The sequence below is a fragment of the Arachis duranensis genome, chromosome 3 (assembly GCF_000817695.3).
Source record: "Arachis duranensis cultivar V14167 chromosome 3, aradu.V14167.gnm2.J7QH, whole genome shotgun sequence".
NCBI lineage: Eukaryota > Viridiplantae > Streptophyta > Magnoliopsida > Fabales > Fabaceae > Arachis > Arachis duranensis.
In genome coordinates, this window is record NC_029774.3 from 21,634,939 (window position 1) to 21,653,835 (window position 18,897).

Below are 18,897 nucleotides of genomic sequence, written 5' to 3' on the forward strand. Positions count from 1 at the left end.
TATTGTTGTCATCAACACCACTTCTTACTTCTTTTTTTATTGAAATTTCTTCTCCTCTTTTCGTTTTCTCTTTTTCCTTCATCAAAATCACAAGAAGAAACGAAGAAACATTATTCAAGGTACTGTTTTACTGTTTTTCTAGATTTTTTTTAGATTGTCTCTGTCATGGGCCTCATCCTTAACCAGCAAAACATTAAAAGATTTCAAGAAGAAATATACTGTCTCCCTCCTATGTTTGGTGTATTTCTTAAATCTTTTGGGTGTATTTTTTAAATCCTTTGGTTGTACATCTGTAATCATTTGGATGTATTTCTATAATCGTTTGGTTTATTTCTGTAACTGTTTGTGTGTATTTCTGTAATCCTTTGGATGTATTTCTGTAATCGTTTGGGTGTATTTTTGTAATCGTTCGGGTGTATTTCTGAAGTTCCATAATATTCAAAACAATTTCAAAGCTTGATTTCAGAAACCATGAAAATCGGAAAAAAAAATAGAAGGAGATCGAAGGCAAAAAGAGAACGCACGAAGGAGATCGAACAAATTTGACAAGAAACTCGAAAAAGAAAACGAAGATGAAACACGCGAAAATGGTTCAGTGATGCGCGTATTAGATTTGACCCAACTTGTAAGACTTGTAAAGCCAAAATGACTTGTATGTGTAGCACTCCTTATTCAAAAAACTACCCCAAGCTTTTCAAGGCATTTTACAAGACAGAATTTAAATATTTAATACTTACTTTTTTTTTTTAGTCAAAAAATATTTAATACTTACTTAAGTGAATAAGTAAATTAATTACTCAACCAAACCAAGTGGATTTTCCTCAAATTGAATCTAATATAACTTTTTCTACTAGCAGAAACCACGGGCAAATTTACAAATCCGAATGCAAGCAACCAAAAATCAAAGGTCCAAACTTTACTTATTCATGAAAATGGGCTAATTATATATACGAGTCCATATATCACTTTTCAAGTTCCATTAGGCCTGATTTCCTAACCCAAATCAAAATCTATTGTTAATAAATATAATGACAAAGGAAAATTGCATAAATAAAATGAAAGGGAAAGGTGGGTGGATCTAGCTCTAGGCACTACATGCTCACTTTTCAACTGACTCCCATTAATGTTAGTATTATAGTGGCTGGCCACAAAAGGTATTGTGCCACTTTTCCACTAAAACGAAGCAAGAAGAAACAAAAATGTGCGTAAAGGTTCTACATGTGTAGGTGATTAAGGAAAGAATACAACCACTTGTCCATAATTTTAATTTCACTGGATTTTGGTTGCATGAGTCCTACCACTTTTACATGAAACGCAATCAGATCTCTATTGTTAATTTTTATTATTATTAAAATATATATTGGTGATTTATAATTTTTTCAATTATTATGCTACTGCAAAAATCTTGATTACATGTTTATTGTAGGTTTGATTATTCTATTATAGCAGGTTTGAATATTTTGGTGGTTGGTTATTTAATTAGAAATATATATGATTCAATATGTATAAACATACATAAATAAATAATAACTGATTTGGTAATTGATTTTTAATATTTATATAATATTTTATTTTATTTTATTTTACTTTTTTTGTAACAATCATTTTCTGTTACAAAATTTTATGGATCAGTTTTATATTATTAAGTTGCACATAGATTCTATCTCTGAAATAGAAATATAAAAATGTAAACAATATAATTTATGAATACCAAAAATAGAAGAGTTTTTTATTTATGAAACAAAAAGTTTTGTATTTCTACCAAACAAATGAGTTTTTGTATATACTATCTCTATTTATATATTTTACTTTGATTTTTTTGTTTGTTACCTACAATTTTAAACCGATAAGTTAAAAACTAATCTGTCTCTAATCTGAATTCCGTTTAAGAGTGTGTCTCTTCTAATCCAAATTAGTTTACCTTTGAAAGTATATTATATAGCTAAGTTTAATACTCAAAATGGCATTTAAAATTTTACAATTTAGTCAATTTAATCTCAAAAGTTTCAATGTCTCATACTTATTCGTGATGCTCTTAAGATGAAATCATGGTGTCAAGAGAAAAGATAACAAAAGAACTCATGTGAATTATATAAAGATCATATTAACTAAACTCTGTTTTTTCAAAAACTATATCAATCATTAATGCAATCTAGTTTGTTAAGCGCTCTTCATATTACAAAGTTACATTTTAATTTCACCCCTATAATATATACAAACTGAATCCTTACATTATTAAATAGTGAAAATTATAGAGATATATATCAAATTAAAATACATTTAAAAAAGTAATTGATTAATTCCAAGTTCGGTTTGTAGGTAGCAAGTGGATCTTTCAAGAGAAAGAAAATCTGAAAGAGACTTGGATCAGTTGGCATGTGCAACATGACATCATTCCAAAATTCAAATATGTATTATTAAGTGTTAGTTCACTTTCACATGAATTTCTCCAAAAATGTCCTCTATTCATGGGACATCACTTCTTAATCAAGATTAATATTCCAAAATGAAAGAGGGTTCAAATCTTCTAGCATTTTCCTTCAAATAGGGATTTGAATACCATTTCCCAATTATTTTATTGGTTAGTAGCTTCTCCTTTAACACCATTTTTAAGGCAATAGAGTACCCAAGAAAATTATAACCTGAAGAGATGGGAGGTCTTTCTCCATAATGTTTGCCACTATTGGGAGATATCAATAAGGTGGCTGATATCTTTCAAAATAAACTTCAATGAGCTTAATAATTGATCAAATGAAATATTTCATTTATATTATTATTATTTGATCTGTTTGAAGCTTGACCCTTTATGGGAAGAAGTACAAGCAAAACAAGAGTTTACTATTGTAGTTTCAATCTAGTCCTTACTATCATCACCGGCATATTATACTAATTACTAAGCAAACCTCATTGTCCCTTTGACATAATCATGGGGCAAAAGAGAATTGATTATATAACACCATATACAGTCACACCGATTGGTGATTAATCAATTACATCATCAGTTAATCACTATTATTTTCTTTATAATCTTTTAACTTTCAATTGTTGTATTTGAATAGACATTCTTTTTCAATTGCCACTATTCAATCCAAATATACTTCCATAGGTGTAAGTGTAAAATGAAATGACAAATATACCGTCAAAAAATCATTTAGAAAACAAACTTATTTACGAAAAACTTTAAGGAAAAATTATGTACGAACTAATTTACCTGTATAATAATAGGAAAAAAAAAAGATAAATTCTTTTGATATCCGCAAAAACTTGGTGTTAAAGATCTGAAAAAATACCTTTTTTTGGGTAGATTTGTTGTCCAAATCGAACTTTTCTTTTATAGATAATTCCATCCGGATATAATCTATTTTTATGGGTATATTTGTCATTTCACTCTCTAAGATGAACCAAAAAGATCCAAAAGGATCGATCATAAGACACTAGCACCAAGTACAAAGTCACTTCATTGGTGCCAAAGGTTGTTATCTGCTGAAGTTCAATGATTAATGTTGCCTTTCCTAAGAAATTTCTTCAACCAGAACTTGACCTGTAACTATAGTTATTTCGGAATAAATTTATACTTTTTATATTGAAATAATTTATACTTGACTTGAGACAAGATGATATCTCTGATGGCTAAATATGAAAGGTAGGGAACCACTTAATCCTTGCAATATCAACAAGTATAAAATAAGATTAAAAGTATGGCCTAATCTTCACTCAACAGCCTAATTTGACTTGAATAGTCATCAAATAATTCTTTCATAAAAAATAATTTTTCCATTTCTATGGATTCTAAGTTGCGGTTTTAAAAGATACAATTTACTAAAATAACAGACACGGAACAATAACAACTGAATCACATCTCTTTTATCCTGTTCTAAGTTCTAAACCGAACCACACACATTCGAGTCTTTTTACCAATAATTTGACTAACTTGGCCTAACTAAGATTCCACCAAATGGTAGCTATCCATAAACATTATGCAGTTGTCTGCGTATAAAATTGACGGCGAAGAACAATTAGATATAATTTAGTCAAACGGTATTCAACTATAAATTTCACATGAAAACACAAATGTGCTTTAGTTTTCACTTTCTAGTTAAAGATTAGAGTATTTGCAAATAACTAACTTCAGGTTGGTTCAGAATCAAGTATATACAAACAATAAATAGCTCAATCTTGGTGACCAACACAACAACTAGCTTCTAAGTTTTGGAATTAATGAATCAACAAGATCATATACCAAGATAATTAAGCATATTTAGCACTTAATACATTTCAGTAACATTGTCAAAGTTTCCAACTTTTCTAATTCTAATCTAGTTCCCTACTCTATACCTTCCCAAAAAGGGGAAAAAAAAAAGAACGAGAGAGAGAGAGAGAGAGATTAAGTGACTTTACCAAATGAACACCAACCTTCCATGATTTTGGAAAACCCCAATCTATGAATCTTCATGATCAAACCCCAAAATCCAATCATGACCAAATTGGAAACCCCAAAATATCAATCAACAGCAGCAGAGGCTTGTCCATCATAATTATTCCTCCTAACCAAAGCAAAATACCCCAAAACAGCACAAACAGCAGCAACAAGATTCCCTTCCTTCAAAAGAATCTTAACCACAAACCCAAAAATCTCCCTTGTAATCTTCCTACCTTCAACAACCAAAGTTCTTTTCGGCTTACCGAAGAAAGCAAGGAGCACCACTATAGTTATCCATGTCACAAGAATCGCAGGTACCATCACAACCAAAGCTGCAACCATTGAAAGGATCCCGAAAACTGTGCCAAGAATCACTGAGGTGTAGATTGCTGGCCACCCAGATGAGGATGAAGAAGATGATGATGAAGATTGAGCTTGGAGATTGTACCAAGAGAGCATGGATTTCAGAAAGTTCCATGAAGATGTTAAGAGGGTGCCATAAACAAGCAAGAAGAGACATGCCCATGTTCTTCTTTTGCTCATGATGTTGAGGAGGAAGATGTACGAGGAAGGTGGCTCCATGGATGAAGAATTTGGGGGTTGTTGTTGTTGTTCATCTTCTACTTTTGCCATAGACAAAACCCAGAGAAAGAACAGAACCAAACAGACAACTTTTCTTTTCTTTTTTCTTTTTTTTTTTAATAAAAAACCCCTTTTTCTTTCGTTATTCTTCTGTGGTTCTTTTCTGTGTCGCAATCTGGTCACTGCGCATGTCTGAATCTCCGGTTACCTTATACGTGTGTACTAAGATATTTTTAAGATTTAAGATTATCTATATATACACACATAGAATACAATAATAATATATCGATTCACACAAGAGTAAGTTTTATTTTTTGTTTTTACTATAGTGTACCTTCGGCTTTTTTACCCAAATAAATTACAAAAAGAAACTAATTTTACATGATTTCTCCGAACAAAAATGAAATACAAAAAATCCTTTCATAATATATATCGTTCTAAGAGAACTTTGTACCAAAAAATAACACTACAAAAAAATATTGTCCATTAAATTTATTAAATAAATTTGTCGATAATTAGTTTACAATTAGTCGATCAAGAATTGAGAGTATTATTGATACCAAAAATTATTTATCAGCAGATTTTTTTTATTTAACGCTAATTATCGGTAGATTTTTTGTCGGTATTTTCAATGAATTTGTTAAAACTGAGTTGATGATTACCGTTGAATTAATCGAACAGTAATTTTGGTGCCATTTCACAAGTTTAGGCGCCAAGTTATCGTCGGATTAATCGGATGGTAAATCTGACGGTAGTATTTTTTATATATTTTTTTAGCATAGCTAAGTCGCAAGTAGTAGTCAAATTAGAATTCTTGTTAACAAAATTGTCGGCAGAAATCTAAAATTAGCAGAAATTAACAAATTATTTTATTAAAAATAAATGGTCTGGATACAATAAAATGTCACAAAGGTAGAATACAGATCCCGATAATCGTCGTCGTCGTCGTCGTCGTGGTCCCCTTATTGAGGCGGCGGTAAGGGTGCTAACATCGGATCCCTACTAACAGCGTTGCCGCTGGAACTAGCAGTGCTGCTGCCTCCAACGTGCATCTAATGGTTGTACTGCTCCATCTACTCTCGCAACTGATCGAGCTGCTCCAACTTTTCCGTCAGGTATGAGCTGATGACAATGACTCCTCCCATGCGTGCAAGAAGGTTGTTGTACCTTTATTTAGACTGCTCCACTTGCTGGTGAAGCTTTTGCGCCAGCTTTTGCACCTCCTCCCTCAAGTCGACAACTTCTTGGGGATTGGTAGGACTGGTGGTAGAGGCAGAGAAAGCCGCCAACGCGGAGGAGCGGAGGCCACTGGCAAAGAACGACCCAATCCGAAGCAGCGATTCTTGTGGGGTTCAGAGGCGGTGTCCCGCCGAACCCTATCAGATCTACCATTGAGGTCTCAGAGCAGACTTCGTTTCCCACTAAGCGGCTGAGATTGCTGTGTTGCGGCCTCCAACCTCTGTGTGTAGCCCTCCTGTGTCACACATGTCGTGATTAGGATAATAGTTAAATAAATGACTTAAAACCAAATAAATTTGAAACTTAGGATTAATTTAAACTCATATAATGGGCCACTGACCGCTAGTTAGCAAATCCTTCCTTATTGGCCTTTAAAGTATGGATATACTTGAAGGTCTCCGCTAGTGTCGCCTCACGGTCTAACGACTTAGACTACAAATTAATATATCAACCAATAAAATAAATGAACAAATTAAACAACTAATTCAAGTAACTACTCAAAATATTAAACAATGACAAAAAACCTACCAGTCTGCTCTTCATCTTCATGAAGGTTGCCGACCCATCTGTATACTTCGACGACCTGGGTGAACTCCTGTTAGCGACGTTCTTTAGACAGCGACACTTAAACCCCTCATCATTAGCAAAATAGGTCTCCAGTTCCTTCTTGATGGATGGACGGATCTACGATGTTAGGTGGTCGCAACCCCGCCAAATGTCACTCATCATCTGCTGAAGTCGTTTGGCTGCCCAATGGTCGTATATCTTCCGGATAATGAGATTATGCTCCGCATCTCATAGGAATTTCAACTGCAAAAAGTGATTCACCATTACAAAAGTTAGTCGGAATAAGATACAGTTCAAATACAGTTAATTAATTCAACATTATTAGATTCTTACCGCCCACTTCTGAAACCATCGATCTCCGGTCTCAGTCGAGATTTGCGTGTAGGTCAGCCATGGGTGGTCGTACATCGACTTAATGACGTCGATGATCTCCTGTGTGCAAGCGTTGGGGTTCGGTGCAAATCTTGTAAAGAAAAAGCATAACATTCACAAGCACATAGAAATGAATACTAAACTTAAGATTAACAAACATATAGAAACGCATAATAAACTTAAAAAATTGTATATACTCATGACTGCATGCCATTGGGCCAAATCCTCAGCCGAATGACGGGCGGTAGTAGAGGGGCATCCTGCTGGTGGCACTGGAGATATCACCCACCGCGGTCTCTGTCATTGCTGGATCTGCAGAGGGTATAGCATAAGGAGACACATAGTTCGGGTTTGGGGCATGATGAATTACTAGTCTACTGGACCCGCCTGTGATGTCACAGGGATCGATGGGGTAGTCGAGGTAGAGGGTGACGACTGGACAGTCGTTAGGGATTCGGTGGAAGTCCGCCCTCTACCACGACCACGTGACCCACTCGACTTACCTCTTCTACCTGTCGTCACATCTGCACAGCGAATATATTACTCACGATAATCAGCGTATATTATTATTTACACAAATCCAATAAATCTCAATCCATAGCATCAATCAACACACAATCAAACAATTGATTCAAATTTCACTCAAAATCTTATAAAATTTCGTGAGAGTCTCCCCTAAAATTCGGATTCCTCTACTCTTCAAAGGTTCCATCGCTACCAAATATCTATCAACCCTTCTCAATCATTCGCAGGATAATCCATAAAAAAAAGCATGAGAGTCCTTTACTAAGACGATGAGACCCCACAGGTAAATACTTTCAAGTTCCAAATGATTATCTATTATCACCAAACAAATAAAAAAAGATAAGTAGGCAAATCAAGCCACAAGAAAGCATAATAGTATATTAATGGTATGAGAACTATGCTGACAATAATAAACAAACAAACTAATATACACTACTTCCAAAAACTCTGGCCCATCTTACGTATACACTCTTCTTTCAAATCAACACACCTTTACAACAATCCAAATCATAGTCCCCTCAACAGAAGTATACTTCCATATATCTAAAGCTAATTACATTGATGGAATTATAAAGCATACATTACAAGACCAATAGCATCAAGAGTAGATACAAAATGTCCAAGAAATATTTGCACTTTCATATATTCTATGATTCTTTGCCTTTAAGTTTTTTTAAATTGGCATTGCACTGCAATTACTGCTATTGCATAAAACTGAAGATGCAATGCAACAGATACACATTCAAAATAGCAATGTTGTGGCCAGATTCCATATTTCAACATACATTGGAAGCAAAATTCACTCACGAATGTGATGAAGATGAAAAATTATATGCAAAATTAATACAAAGTTGATGCACTGAATTAGGAATTGATAAGCGACAATTTCAAAACAAGGATTAATCCAGTTATGTCCAGTCACAACAAGCAACTATAAAGCATAATACAAACAAGTCCAGCAGTAAATTTTCAGCAAAAATGACCTTAACGCAGTGAATGAACGAAATTAAAATTATCCAAACAATTTCAGTATCAAAATTAATCAAAATCAACAGTAAAATAGTGACTCATTAATACAGTCAAGAATTTTCCAAACAATTCAGCATGGTGAATCAGCAAACAACTCAATAATTCAACACTTTTCAGCAATTTCAGAGCCTAATCTAACCTATTCTAACCTATCCTAACCACCTAAATCCACTAAATCAAAAAATAAAATTAACTAAACTCTACTAACTAATTAATTAACTTGAAGTAATAGAATTTGAAAGAAACAGAGTTCAACAAAAAAATTTTGAATGCAGAACAAGTGAAAAGCGGAGAACATGGGTGGAGATGCTGTGGTGGCAGAAGCAGAAGCGACAGGAGCGTTTGTAGCAGCGGCAGCAGTGGTGTTTGCAGCAGCAGTAGCAGCATTCCAAACAGCGGCGGCGACGTTTGTAGTAGTGGCAGTGGCGGAGGTTAACAGAGATGAGAAGGTTAGAGAGAGTGTGTGTGGGAGGGTGAGTGGTTAAAGAGGGAGAGAAAGGTGAGAGGTAAGAGAGAGAAAGCAAATTCAAAATGAAGGGGGAGGGGTTCGCAATTTACTTTTAGGGTACGGTTACCGTCGAATTTACCGGCGGATATTTCCGACGGTAATGCGGATCACCTAAACACAACATTTCATTAAAAGTGTCTATCCTCAGAAAAATCCGACAGTAGCTCTGACGCTAAGTTTAGTGCCTATTTGGCTTGTCTTCCCGCCAAAGATTACTAGCGACGTTATTGTCGGAAGAGGTTATCCGCCGGTAATTATTTGGCATGACAAATTTTACAACAAAATCATCACTAAATTTGTGAGCAAAGTTAATACTAATGTCCAACGTTAAATTCAACGATATTTTACATTTTTCTTGTAGTGAAATCGTAGTAAAGCAGGACAATATATGAGTTAATTTTAAATTGAAATGGTACATAAATCATGATAGAATAGGATGTTTTATAAAAGTATATAAATTGTGGCACTATTATTATTTATTCACAAATCTAATACTGTTTATTAATACATAAATTATGATAGAATAGTAAACTTTTAAAGTTGTACATAAATTATGATTAATCACGCGCGTAAAACAATTTATATAAAAAAGGCCAAACACTTAATATCGATTTATGTAAAAATAACCAAAAACCTATCATATTAAATTTTATCGAATAAAAATTAAACAAATATAAAAATATATGTTATGAATAACATATTATAATTGCTTATAAACTAATATTTGAAAATATTTATCTTTCAGTAATTAATATCTCAAATATGTTAGACCATATTTATAAAATAAAAAAAGGTTTAATTATTCTGTTGGTCTTTATAGTTTTGCGAAATTTTTAATTAAATCTTTATATTTTTTTTCTTTTAATTAGGTCCCTACACCAATTTTTTTTTTAAATTAGGTCTCTTTTAGCGGTAATTGGTTTAATTGTATAGTGACCCAACTAAAAAAAATGGGTGCAGGAACTCAAATAAAAAAAAAAGTATAGAGATTCGATTAAAAAAAATTTGGTATAAGGACTCAATTAAAAAAAAATATAAAAATCTAATTAAAAATTTTACAAAACTATAGGACCAACAAAATAATTAAACCTAAAAAGATCATAAAATTCTTCTAATAACAATAACAACTTAGTATCATAGTAATATCTTTCTACAATAGTGTTCTTAATCCGAATAAAAATTAATACACTCAAAGACAATCCGATGATAATTAGTCTTATGAAAAATAATTAGACAAAGTATAATATATCTAAAATACTAGTTTTCGAGTAATTATAATATTTTTTTCTATTAATTGTATTATAATCGTTGTAATTCTCTAAAAAAATGCTGCTATTTTCCGATTTTTTTTGCAGTGAATTATTTTAATTTTATGTTTTTTAAATCAGTCTATATGATATTATAAATAGATTTTTATTTTTAAATTTTAAAAATATTATATTTTTATATCTACAAATATTTATGTCTCATTTATAGTATAAATAGACTCTTGGTTATTTGTACCTATACCGTGACAGGGTATTCGGTGTTTGTCTTTTTGTATATAAATCATGTTAGGCTAGTGAATTTTATATATAATTTTAAAAGTCTACTATCTTATCACGATTTATGTGTTAATAGACATTATTAGATTTGTGAGTAAATAGTGGTAGGATATGACGATTTATATATTTTTGTAAACCACACTATTCTATCACGATTTATGTACAATTTTAGTTTAGAATTAACTTATGAATTTTTCCTCCTAAACAATTGCAGGAGTGTTTCTGCGTGCGCATCCATTGCAGAATTGGTAAAAAGCTGCTAAGTTTTTAGAAATCCAATTTTATGCACCTAACTTTGAACATGTATAACTTTTTCGTTTTAGATGATTCTTTATTCGTTTTTCAAACAATATAAACTTTACGGACCCAATTTTTAATTAACATAGGATTTGCTAATTTATGATTCATAGGGGATTAAATAGTTTCTTATCTTATCAACTCAAAATTGGAGTAAAACCCAACAATTATCCAATGCTATATTGAACCTAAACCACCAAAATCACCAAAATCATTCAATACTCACACTAAAATGTGAATTCAAAAAGGGAAAGAAAAATGGGCACAAATAACAAAGTTTCTTACCACTTTGTTCAGATAGAATTGAAGAGGACTCCGAGACAAACGTGTGATCGCTGACGGCTCGTCAATCGAAGTTTCTTCCCCCCCACCACCATTCTGCACTCTCTCTGTAAGAAATGGAATAACCGCTTTAATAAAATAATAATTTTTTAACTGCCCGAAATATGTTCGAAAATATAGAAATAGTCTTTTGAAACTAAAAAGGTGAAATTTGAATTCAATGAATTTTTCTGAGTAGAAAAATGTATCTTTTACAGAAAACTTTTGTAAAAATGCGTATCGGCACTTAAGCCGGCAGTACCGGCACTTAAGTCGACAGTACCAGCTCTAACACTAAAAGGCTAAAATGCTAACGGGTTGAATCGGGCTCAAGTTGGGCATAAGCCCAACATATATAAATACAACTAATGAGCATTTCAGCTCATTTCTAGCCCTAAAACAGAAAGGGGCGCTGCTGAAGTGAGAAGAGTGGAGGTGAGCGTTTGCACTATTCACCTTCTTCTTCTTTTAGTCATAACTTGAGCTACGAGGCTCCGATTGATGAGCCGTTTACGGCCACGCGAAGCTCTCACTGAGCCCTTCATTTATAACAAAGCCTTTCTGGTAAGAACTTGCATCGCCTACTCCATTTTTCTGCCCTAAGTAATTCTACATTTTTATGTTTGGTTTTTGAGTAGATTTTGTGATTTTGTTTGTTTAGGGGTGATCTAGCATTGGAATATTGTTAGGTTTTGCTCCTAATCTCGTTGGGTAAGGTAAGGTCTCACTAAACCCTTGTGTTTAGTTATTTTTATGAATCCTAGGTTTGATGTTTGTATGTTATGTGATGTTATATTGAATTTTGGTGTTTGTTGGAGTTGGTTTGAGGCTTGTGGATCGAGCTTGGTGGCTTTGTTTTGGTGTTTGGTGCATTTTAGGAATCATCCAAGGTATGATTTCGGTTTTCTTTATGTAATATGTAATGTTTCTGGACACTTAGGCTAGTTGATTCTAATATAGGTTTGAATGATGTTGGTGCATGATTAGTTATATGTGAATTTATGTTTGATGATGAGGAGGATGATATAGAGTGTTAGAATATGTGAATTATGAATTATGATGATAATATGATGAGTATTGGTGTTGTTTGTAATTATGATGATTGATGAAGGATATTGTTGAATTATGATGTTGTTTTTGGTGAATGGCGTTGATTATTGAGATCTTGAGTTGGAAATTGTTAATTTTTGTTGAGGTATGGTGGAGACATTGAGTGAAATAGAGGTTGAGTTGATTAAAATGCAATGAAATGGTAAAGTGTAGTATGTGGTAGTATTTTGTGATGAATTGTGTATGTTATGGTTATGGAATTTGGAAGTTTGAGAACCTAGCAAATTTTTTGTAAAAACCAATTTTTGGTAAACTTTAACGGATCATAACTTGAGCCTCTATTTTCGAAATTGGTTGAAATTTGTCTTAAATTAAAGTTCATTTAAAGATCTTTAAATTGGTATAAAGTTTGATGAAAATGAATTTTTGTAGAGGAAGTTATGAACGTTTAAAGTTTGGTGTTTAAAACTGATTTCTGCAACTTTATAGAATTTCGCAATTCTGGAATGGCATGGGTCCCCGAGTGCCCCTATACAGGGGTGTGCATCTCTGCCAGGCCTTCATCCATATGCGGCCCTATGTATGTGTACACGAGATAGGCCAAAAGGCAGGTATGCGTACGCGGCCTCCTGCGCCATACGCGGGTGATGGTTTCTGTCTAGCACCCTTGCATACGCGAACTTATGGTATGCGTACGCATGATGGTCCAAAACTGAAGTGTGCATATGCATACTTGGGCATGAGTACGCATACACCCTGTTTTGCTGAAAAATTATTTTTCTTCACTTTTAAGGGCTCTCTAGCTTTCTAAACTTCTTTAACTTCTCCTTAAGACTTGTGGCTAGCAATTAGACTCTAAGACTAGTGAAGATGGGATAATTAATTTGAATTCAAGATTTTTCTGTGATATAAGTTTAGAGCCGCTGACTTAGGCTTTGGAAGGTTTGTGGAAGATATTAGTGAATGCCGTGTGGTGAGGTATTTCTTTGACGAGACTTTGAGATTTGGAATGATTATGTCGTATTTGAGGAACTTGAGAATTGATGATGGTGATGATGAGATTAGAACTTGAGATCCTGGAAAAGGATGATGAATCTGTTGGATAATGAGAGTGTACAGGGCACTATATCCCTGGCATAGCAAATTCTCTGCTGCAAGAGTGTGCAGGGCATTATATCCTTGGGATTCTGAGGCTATAAGGTTGAGAATAGATGGAGATGAAAAGATGGTGAACTTTGGCGTGGCAAATCTTCTGTTGCAGGAGTGTGCAGGGCACTATATCCCTGGCATAGCAGATTCTCTGCTACATGAGTGTGTAGAGCACTATATCCTTGGCATGGTAGGAAAGGCGACATCCGAAAGGATGTCGGGTTGGCATTTATTGACCGACAAGTGATATCACGATCCAATAGGACAGGAATTTATCATATGCATCTTCTACATGCTTGCTTGCTCTGATTACTTGAGTTATGCTTATTTGAATAACATGCTTAAATGCTAATTGTTTACTTGCTATACATGAATATTACCTGTGTGTTACTTGCTTGTATATACATGTGCTTTACTGGCGTTAAGGAGGATCGGGAGACGGTGGCGATGGGATGCACGGAGGTTATGTTGGCAAAGGCAGTGGGATACAACGATGTGACTAGTTTTAGTTAGAAATTCTCTAAGTTTAGATAACCCTGTTTAAGCCTTATGGTTTAAGTTTATTTATTTTGTTAAGCTTGAATATTTGTGATGTGAAGTTCTATGATTGCCTTTGGCATCCCGGAACCTTATATCTTACATATTGGGTACTGTTACCATACTAAGAACCTCCGGTTCTCATACCATATGTTGTTGTTATTTTCAGATGTAAGTCGTAACCTACCTCGGGGAGTTGTGAGATGGTGACGGAGCGGAGGATCTTATGCACTCTTTTGTATTTTGATTACTTGTTGTAGTACTTTCTCTCACCTTTTTATTTTAGACTTTATGGCCTTAGATGTTTGATTTTGAGAGATAAGTTGTATAAGCTGTTTTAAACTTCCAAAACTCTTTTATATTTCAGTTTGACTAGACGGCCTAAACTCCGTAGGCTGTGACTAGTCCTATTTTTGGTACATCATACTTATATATATTTATATATATCTTATTAATTTAATTATTACCTTGTGTATCTTGGAGCTATCTACAAGGTTCTTTATGTATTATGTCTTGTTCTGTTCGTACCTACTCGTTTAGTTATTGTGTGTGAACGCTTTGCGTTTCGTAATTCCGCTTTATGTGATTTTGAGCTTTTATTCCTTCATCGGGATTCTAGTTATATAAATTCTTGGATATATATTATATATTATATGAGCCTTAGAACTGTCGTGACACTTTGTTGTCCTTCACTTTACGGCGCGAGGTAAGATTTATTTGTGGCTGAATGAAAAGGTGATGATGATGATATATAGGTTGGGCTTGGCCCCAATATGGGCCTGGTTCAATCGGTTTAGTCTGTTGGCTCAATTTTGGACCAAAATTTTTAAAATTAATGTCAACATTTATATTTTAATTATTTCTACCCTTCTAACTTATCAAATTTAATTTTCTAATTTTTTAAATAAAAATTAATTTATTGGTTAACTATTTATTAATTACCCTGGGTTTACAAATGGATTCCCGTCCTCATGGGAATTTTGCGGGTCCCCATTTTGCTCTCTATTGCAGATTTTTCCTGCAGGTCTCCGCAGATTCGGGTTTTTTGCAATCCCTTGATGCGACAGATACCAGACTATTTTTTTTAAGACATAAGAAGAACAAACATAGATTAATAAGGATTAATCTGATACTTGAAATCTGATACCAAATTATATAAAAAAAGACATGAATTGAAATTGAAATAGAAACAAAAATGATAAATTAAAATTGAATATAAAGAGAATCGCTCAACTTTTTATCCAATATCTTGATGCAATAAGAAAGGGACTCCTCAACCTAACTTATCCACACCATAGTTTGAGAATTGAATTGAAGGAAATCACTCAACCTTCTATCCAATTTTTCGATGCAATAAGAGAGGGACTCACTCAACATAACTTGTGCACACTATAGTTTCATCATGAAACCAAAAAACACTTTGGCACTCTTCTAATCACTCAATGACAGCAAAAATAGTCTAGGAGGTATATATAACCTCTTATTAGGTTAAAACAAAGAAAACCCTAAGCCCACAAACATAAAATTCAATCTAGTAACTAAATAAATAAAATCAAAATACATCAAATTAAATTGAATATTATGAAAATATAAACTAATAACTTCTATACTCTTCATATCACGAATATTTGAAGTATGTATCATCCTCTTCCTCTTTAAAAAAGATTTATCCTCGAATTTTGTAGTTGAAAAAATAGTATATGAAAAAGACAAATATAACAAAGATATACTTTTTATGTTTTTTTTTCTTTTTTTTGCACTATATATTTTTTTAAAAATAATGAAATCTACAAGAACGATACAATAATAATGAAACACAAATAAAAAAGATAAGGACAACAACAACATGAAGACGGATGCGAGAGACATTGAACTATTTCTTTTAAGACATAAGAAGGATAAACATAGATTAATAAGGATTAATTTAATACATGAAATCTGATACCAAATGATAAAAAAAGATAAACAAAAAGATATGAATTGAAATTGAATAAAAAGATATATTGAAATTGAAATAGAAACAAAAAAGATAGGTTAAAATTGAATACAAAGAGAATCAATCAATTTTTTATCTAATATCTTGATGCAATAAGAAAGAGATTTATCAACCTAACTTGCTCACACCATAGTTTGGGAATTGAATTGAATGGATTTACTCAACCTTTTATCCAATTTCGCAATGCAACAAGAGAGGAACTCACTCAACCTTTCTTGTGTTGTATTTTTAAGATTGTGTTTCAAATTTAGTACCACATGAGACACTCTAATAAAAATAAAAACTGATTTGTGATCATTGCTAATCTTCTTGAAAATATGACCATTGCTAATTAAAAAGAAAAGCATTAAATTGAATTATTTTATTAATGTTGCATGAATTGAATTATATAAGAGAAGAAATATCAGATACAATAATATATATATATATATATATATAACTCAAAACACTCAATTTTTTAATATCTCTCTCTCTCTCTCTCTCAACAATATTAAGCTTTCTCAAATATTAACAAGAGTTACTTGCAATATATTTTTCAATTAAGAAGAACAATGTTGTGCTGCTCCAAGTGTTCCAAGAATATTGGTATGGACTATATTCTTGATGATCCACGTCTAATTCTGGAAGATTTTCATCGAATCCATTCTACCTATGGGTAGGGTGGTAATAAATCTTTAAGGATAGTGCCTAGTATGATTCGTAGTAAACTCGTTCTAATATTCTTTTAATTTATTTGCCTATAAAAAGTTTAATTATATTTAAAGTAGCTAAAATATTATTTTGAAAGTCTAATTTCCAATAACTTGTTCATACCGTGGTTTCATCACAAAATCAAAAAGTGCTTTGGCACTCTTCTAATCACTCAACTCAACAATAGTCTAGGAGGTATATATAACCTCTTATTAGGTTAAAAAAAGAGAATAACAGTTTATATAACTAGAAGCCTGATGAAGGAATAAAACCTCAGAGTCTCATAAAGCAGAATTACAATATATATATATAGTATACAAAAGAGAACTAGTCACAGCCTGTGGAGTTTAGGCCAGCTAGCTCAAATAGACTACAACAGAGTTTTTAGAATTAAAATAGCAACATATTATCTCTCAAAGTTAAGCCTCTAAGACAACAAGTTCAATATATAAAAGTGAGAGAATAACTACATCAAAATAAACAAAATATAAAGAGAGCCATCCTCCGCTCTGTCACCATCCACAAACTCACCGAGGTGGGTTGCAACCTGCATCTGAAAAACAACAACAACATATGCTACGAGAACCAGAGGTTCTCAGTATGGTAATAGTGCCCAATAGATAAGATGTAATGTTCTGAGAAGCCAAAGGCAATCCTAGAACTTTACTCCGCAATAGAATATTCAAGCTTAATAAAATAAGTAACTTAAGCCATAAATAAGGTAATCTAACTTAAGGGATTTCTAAACTAACAGTCACCGCTGTCCCACAGCCTTCACCAACCTACCCTCTATGCGATCCCATCACCACCGTCTACTTAACCTCCTCAATCCCAGCAGAAAGACACAAGTAATACAAGCAAGAAAAGCACAAGTAATATACATTTACAATAAGTAATTCAAGAAGCAAAATAATCATGTTATATAATTAGGCCACTAAATGCAAGTAAGCAAAGCAAGCAAACACACAGAAGATGCATATGATGAATGCCTGTCTTATTGACTCGTGATATCACTTGTTAGTTCAACTGCTAACCCGAAACATCCTTTCGGATGTAGCCTTCCTGCCACGTTCCTGGGATATAGTGTCTGGCACACTCTGTGCACGTTCCGTGGATATAGTGCCCGGCACACTCTCAATTTCGTGGATATAGTGGCTAGCAAACTCATTTGGGTTATAGTGCCCGAGTTAACTCTTATGGTAGAGAAGGTTATGTGAGCGGGAGACTGCCACAACCCTCACATTTGAACGTAGGCAGGAGACAGCCACGACCCTTACGCCGGCACTGCTACCTCGACAAATGGGATTCGCCACTGTCCTTGTCTGAGGTACATAGCGACTTACCAAAATTCAACATATCAATAATATAAAAATCAGTCTCAGAGATCACTTTCAATATCCAACAAGTTCATCATTTCTTTCCAAGTTCCAAACACATCATAACCATCATTAGTTCTCAACTTCTCAATTTCATCATCAACTCAGCACCCCATCAACTCACATAACTATTCCACCCACGTTTCATCCCAAGCCTAAGTCACCGTCTCTAATACAAAATAGAACATACCCACTTACGCTTACTTTGTAGCCTAAAACCTAACTAACAAACCCTAAACAGAGTTTTAGAGATTTGGAAAATCAGAGGAATGGTCGATAGTTCAAAAATGGTAAATTTTCATCAAAACAGTGATTTCGGAGGTTTACATGCTTGTCGGAAAGGTCAAACAGTGAAAAACAGAGTTTTGGTATAAAACAGAGTGTTGTGCGTATGCATGTATGCATGTGCACGCACCACTCAAATTTATTAAGGTGTGCGTATGCACGCAACAGCAAGCCTTCCCATGCTTATGCGTACGCATCATAGTGTGCGTACACACACTTGCAAAGTCCTCAGGGTGTGCGTAGGCACACCCCTCGTGCGTATGCACGAGCCAATACGCACTCCCTGGTCTGTGCATGCACACACTATGCACACTAGTGTGCGTACGCACACACACCAGAATTCCTAATTTTTCTGCAACTTAGGAAAATTTAGTTTTTGGCACATAACTTTCGACACCCATAACTTTCTC

General features: G+C 33.7%; 1 protein-coding gene across 1 annotated transcript; it reads right to left on the reverse strand.

Annotated features, from left to right (window-relative positions):
* Window positions 1–4,196: 4,196 nt before the first annotated feature.
* Window positions 4,197–5,214, reverse strand: LOC107478124 (uncharacterized). Its single transcript, XM_016098275.3, has one exon. The coding sequence runs from the start codon at window positions 5,051–5,053 to the stop codon at window positions 4,502–4,504; it is 552 nt and encodes a 183-aa protein (XP_015953761.1). The 5' UTR covers window positions 5,054–5,214; the 3' UTR covers window positions 4,197–4,501.
* Window positions 5,215–18,897: the final 13,683 nt, after the last annotated feature.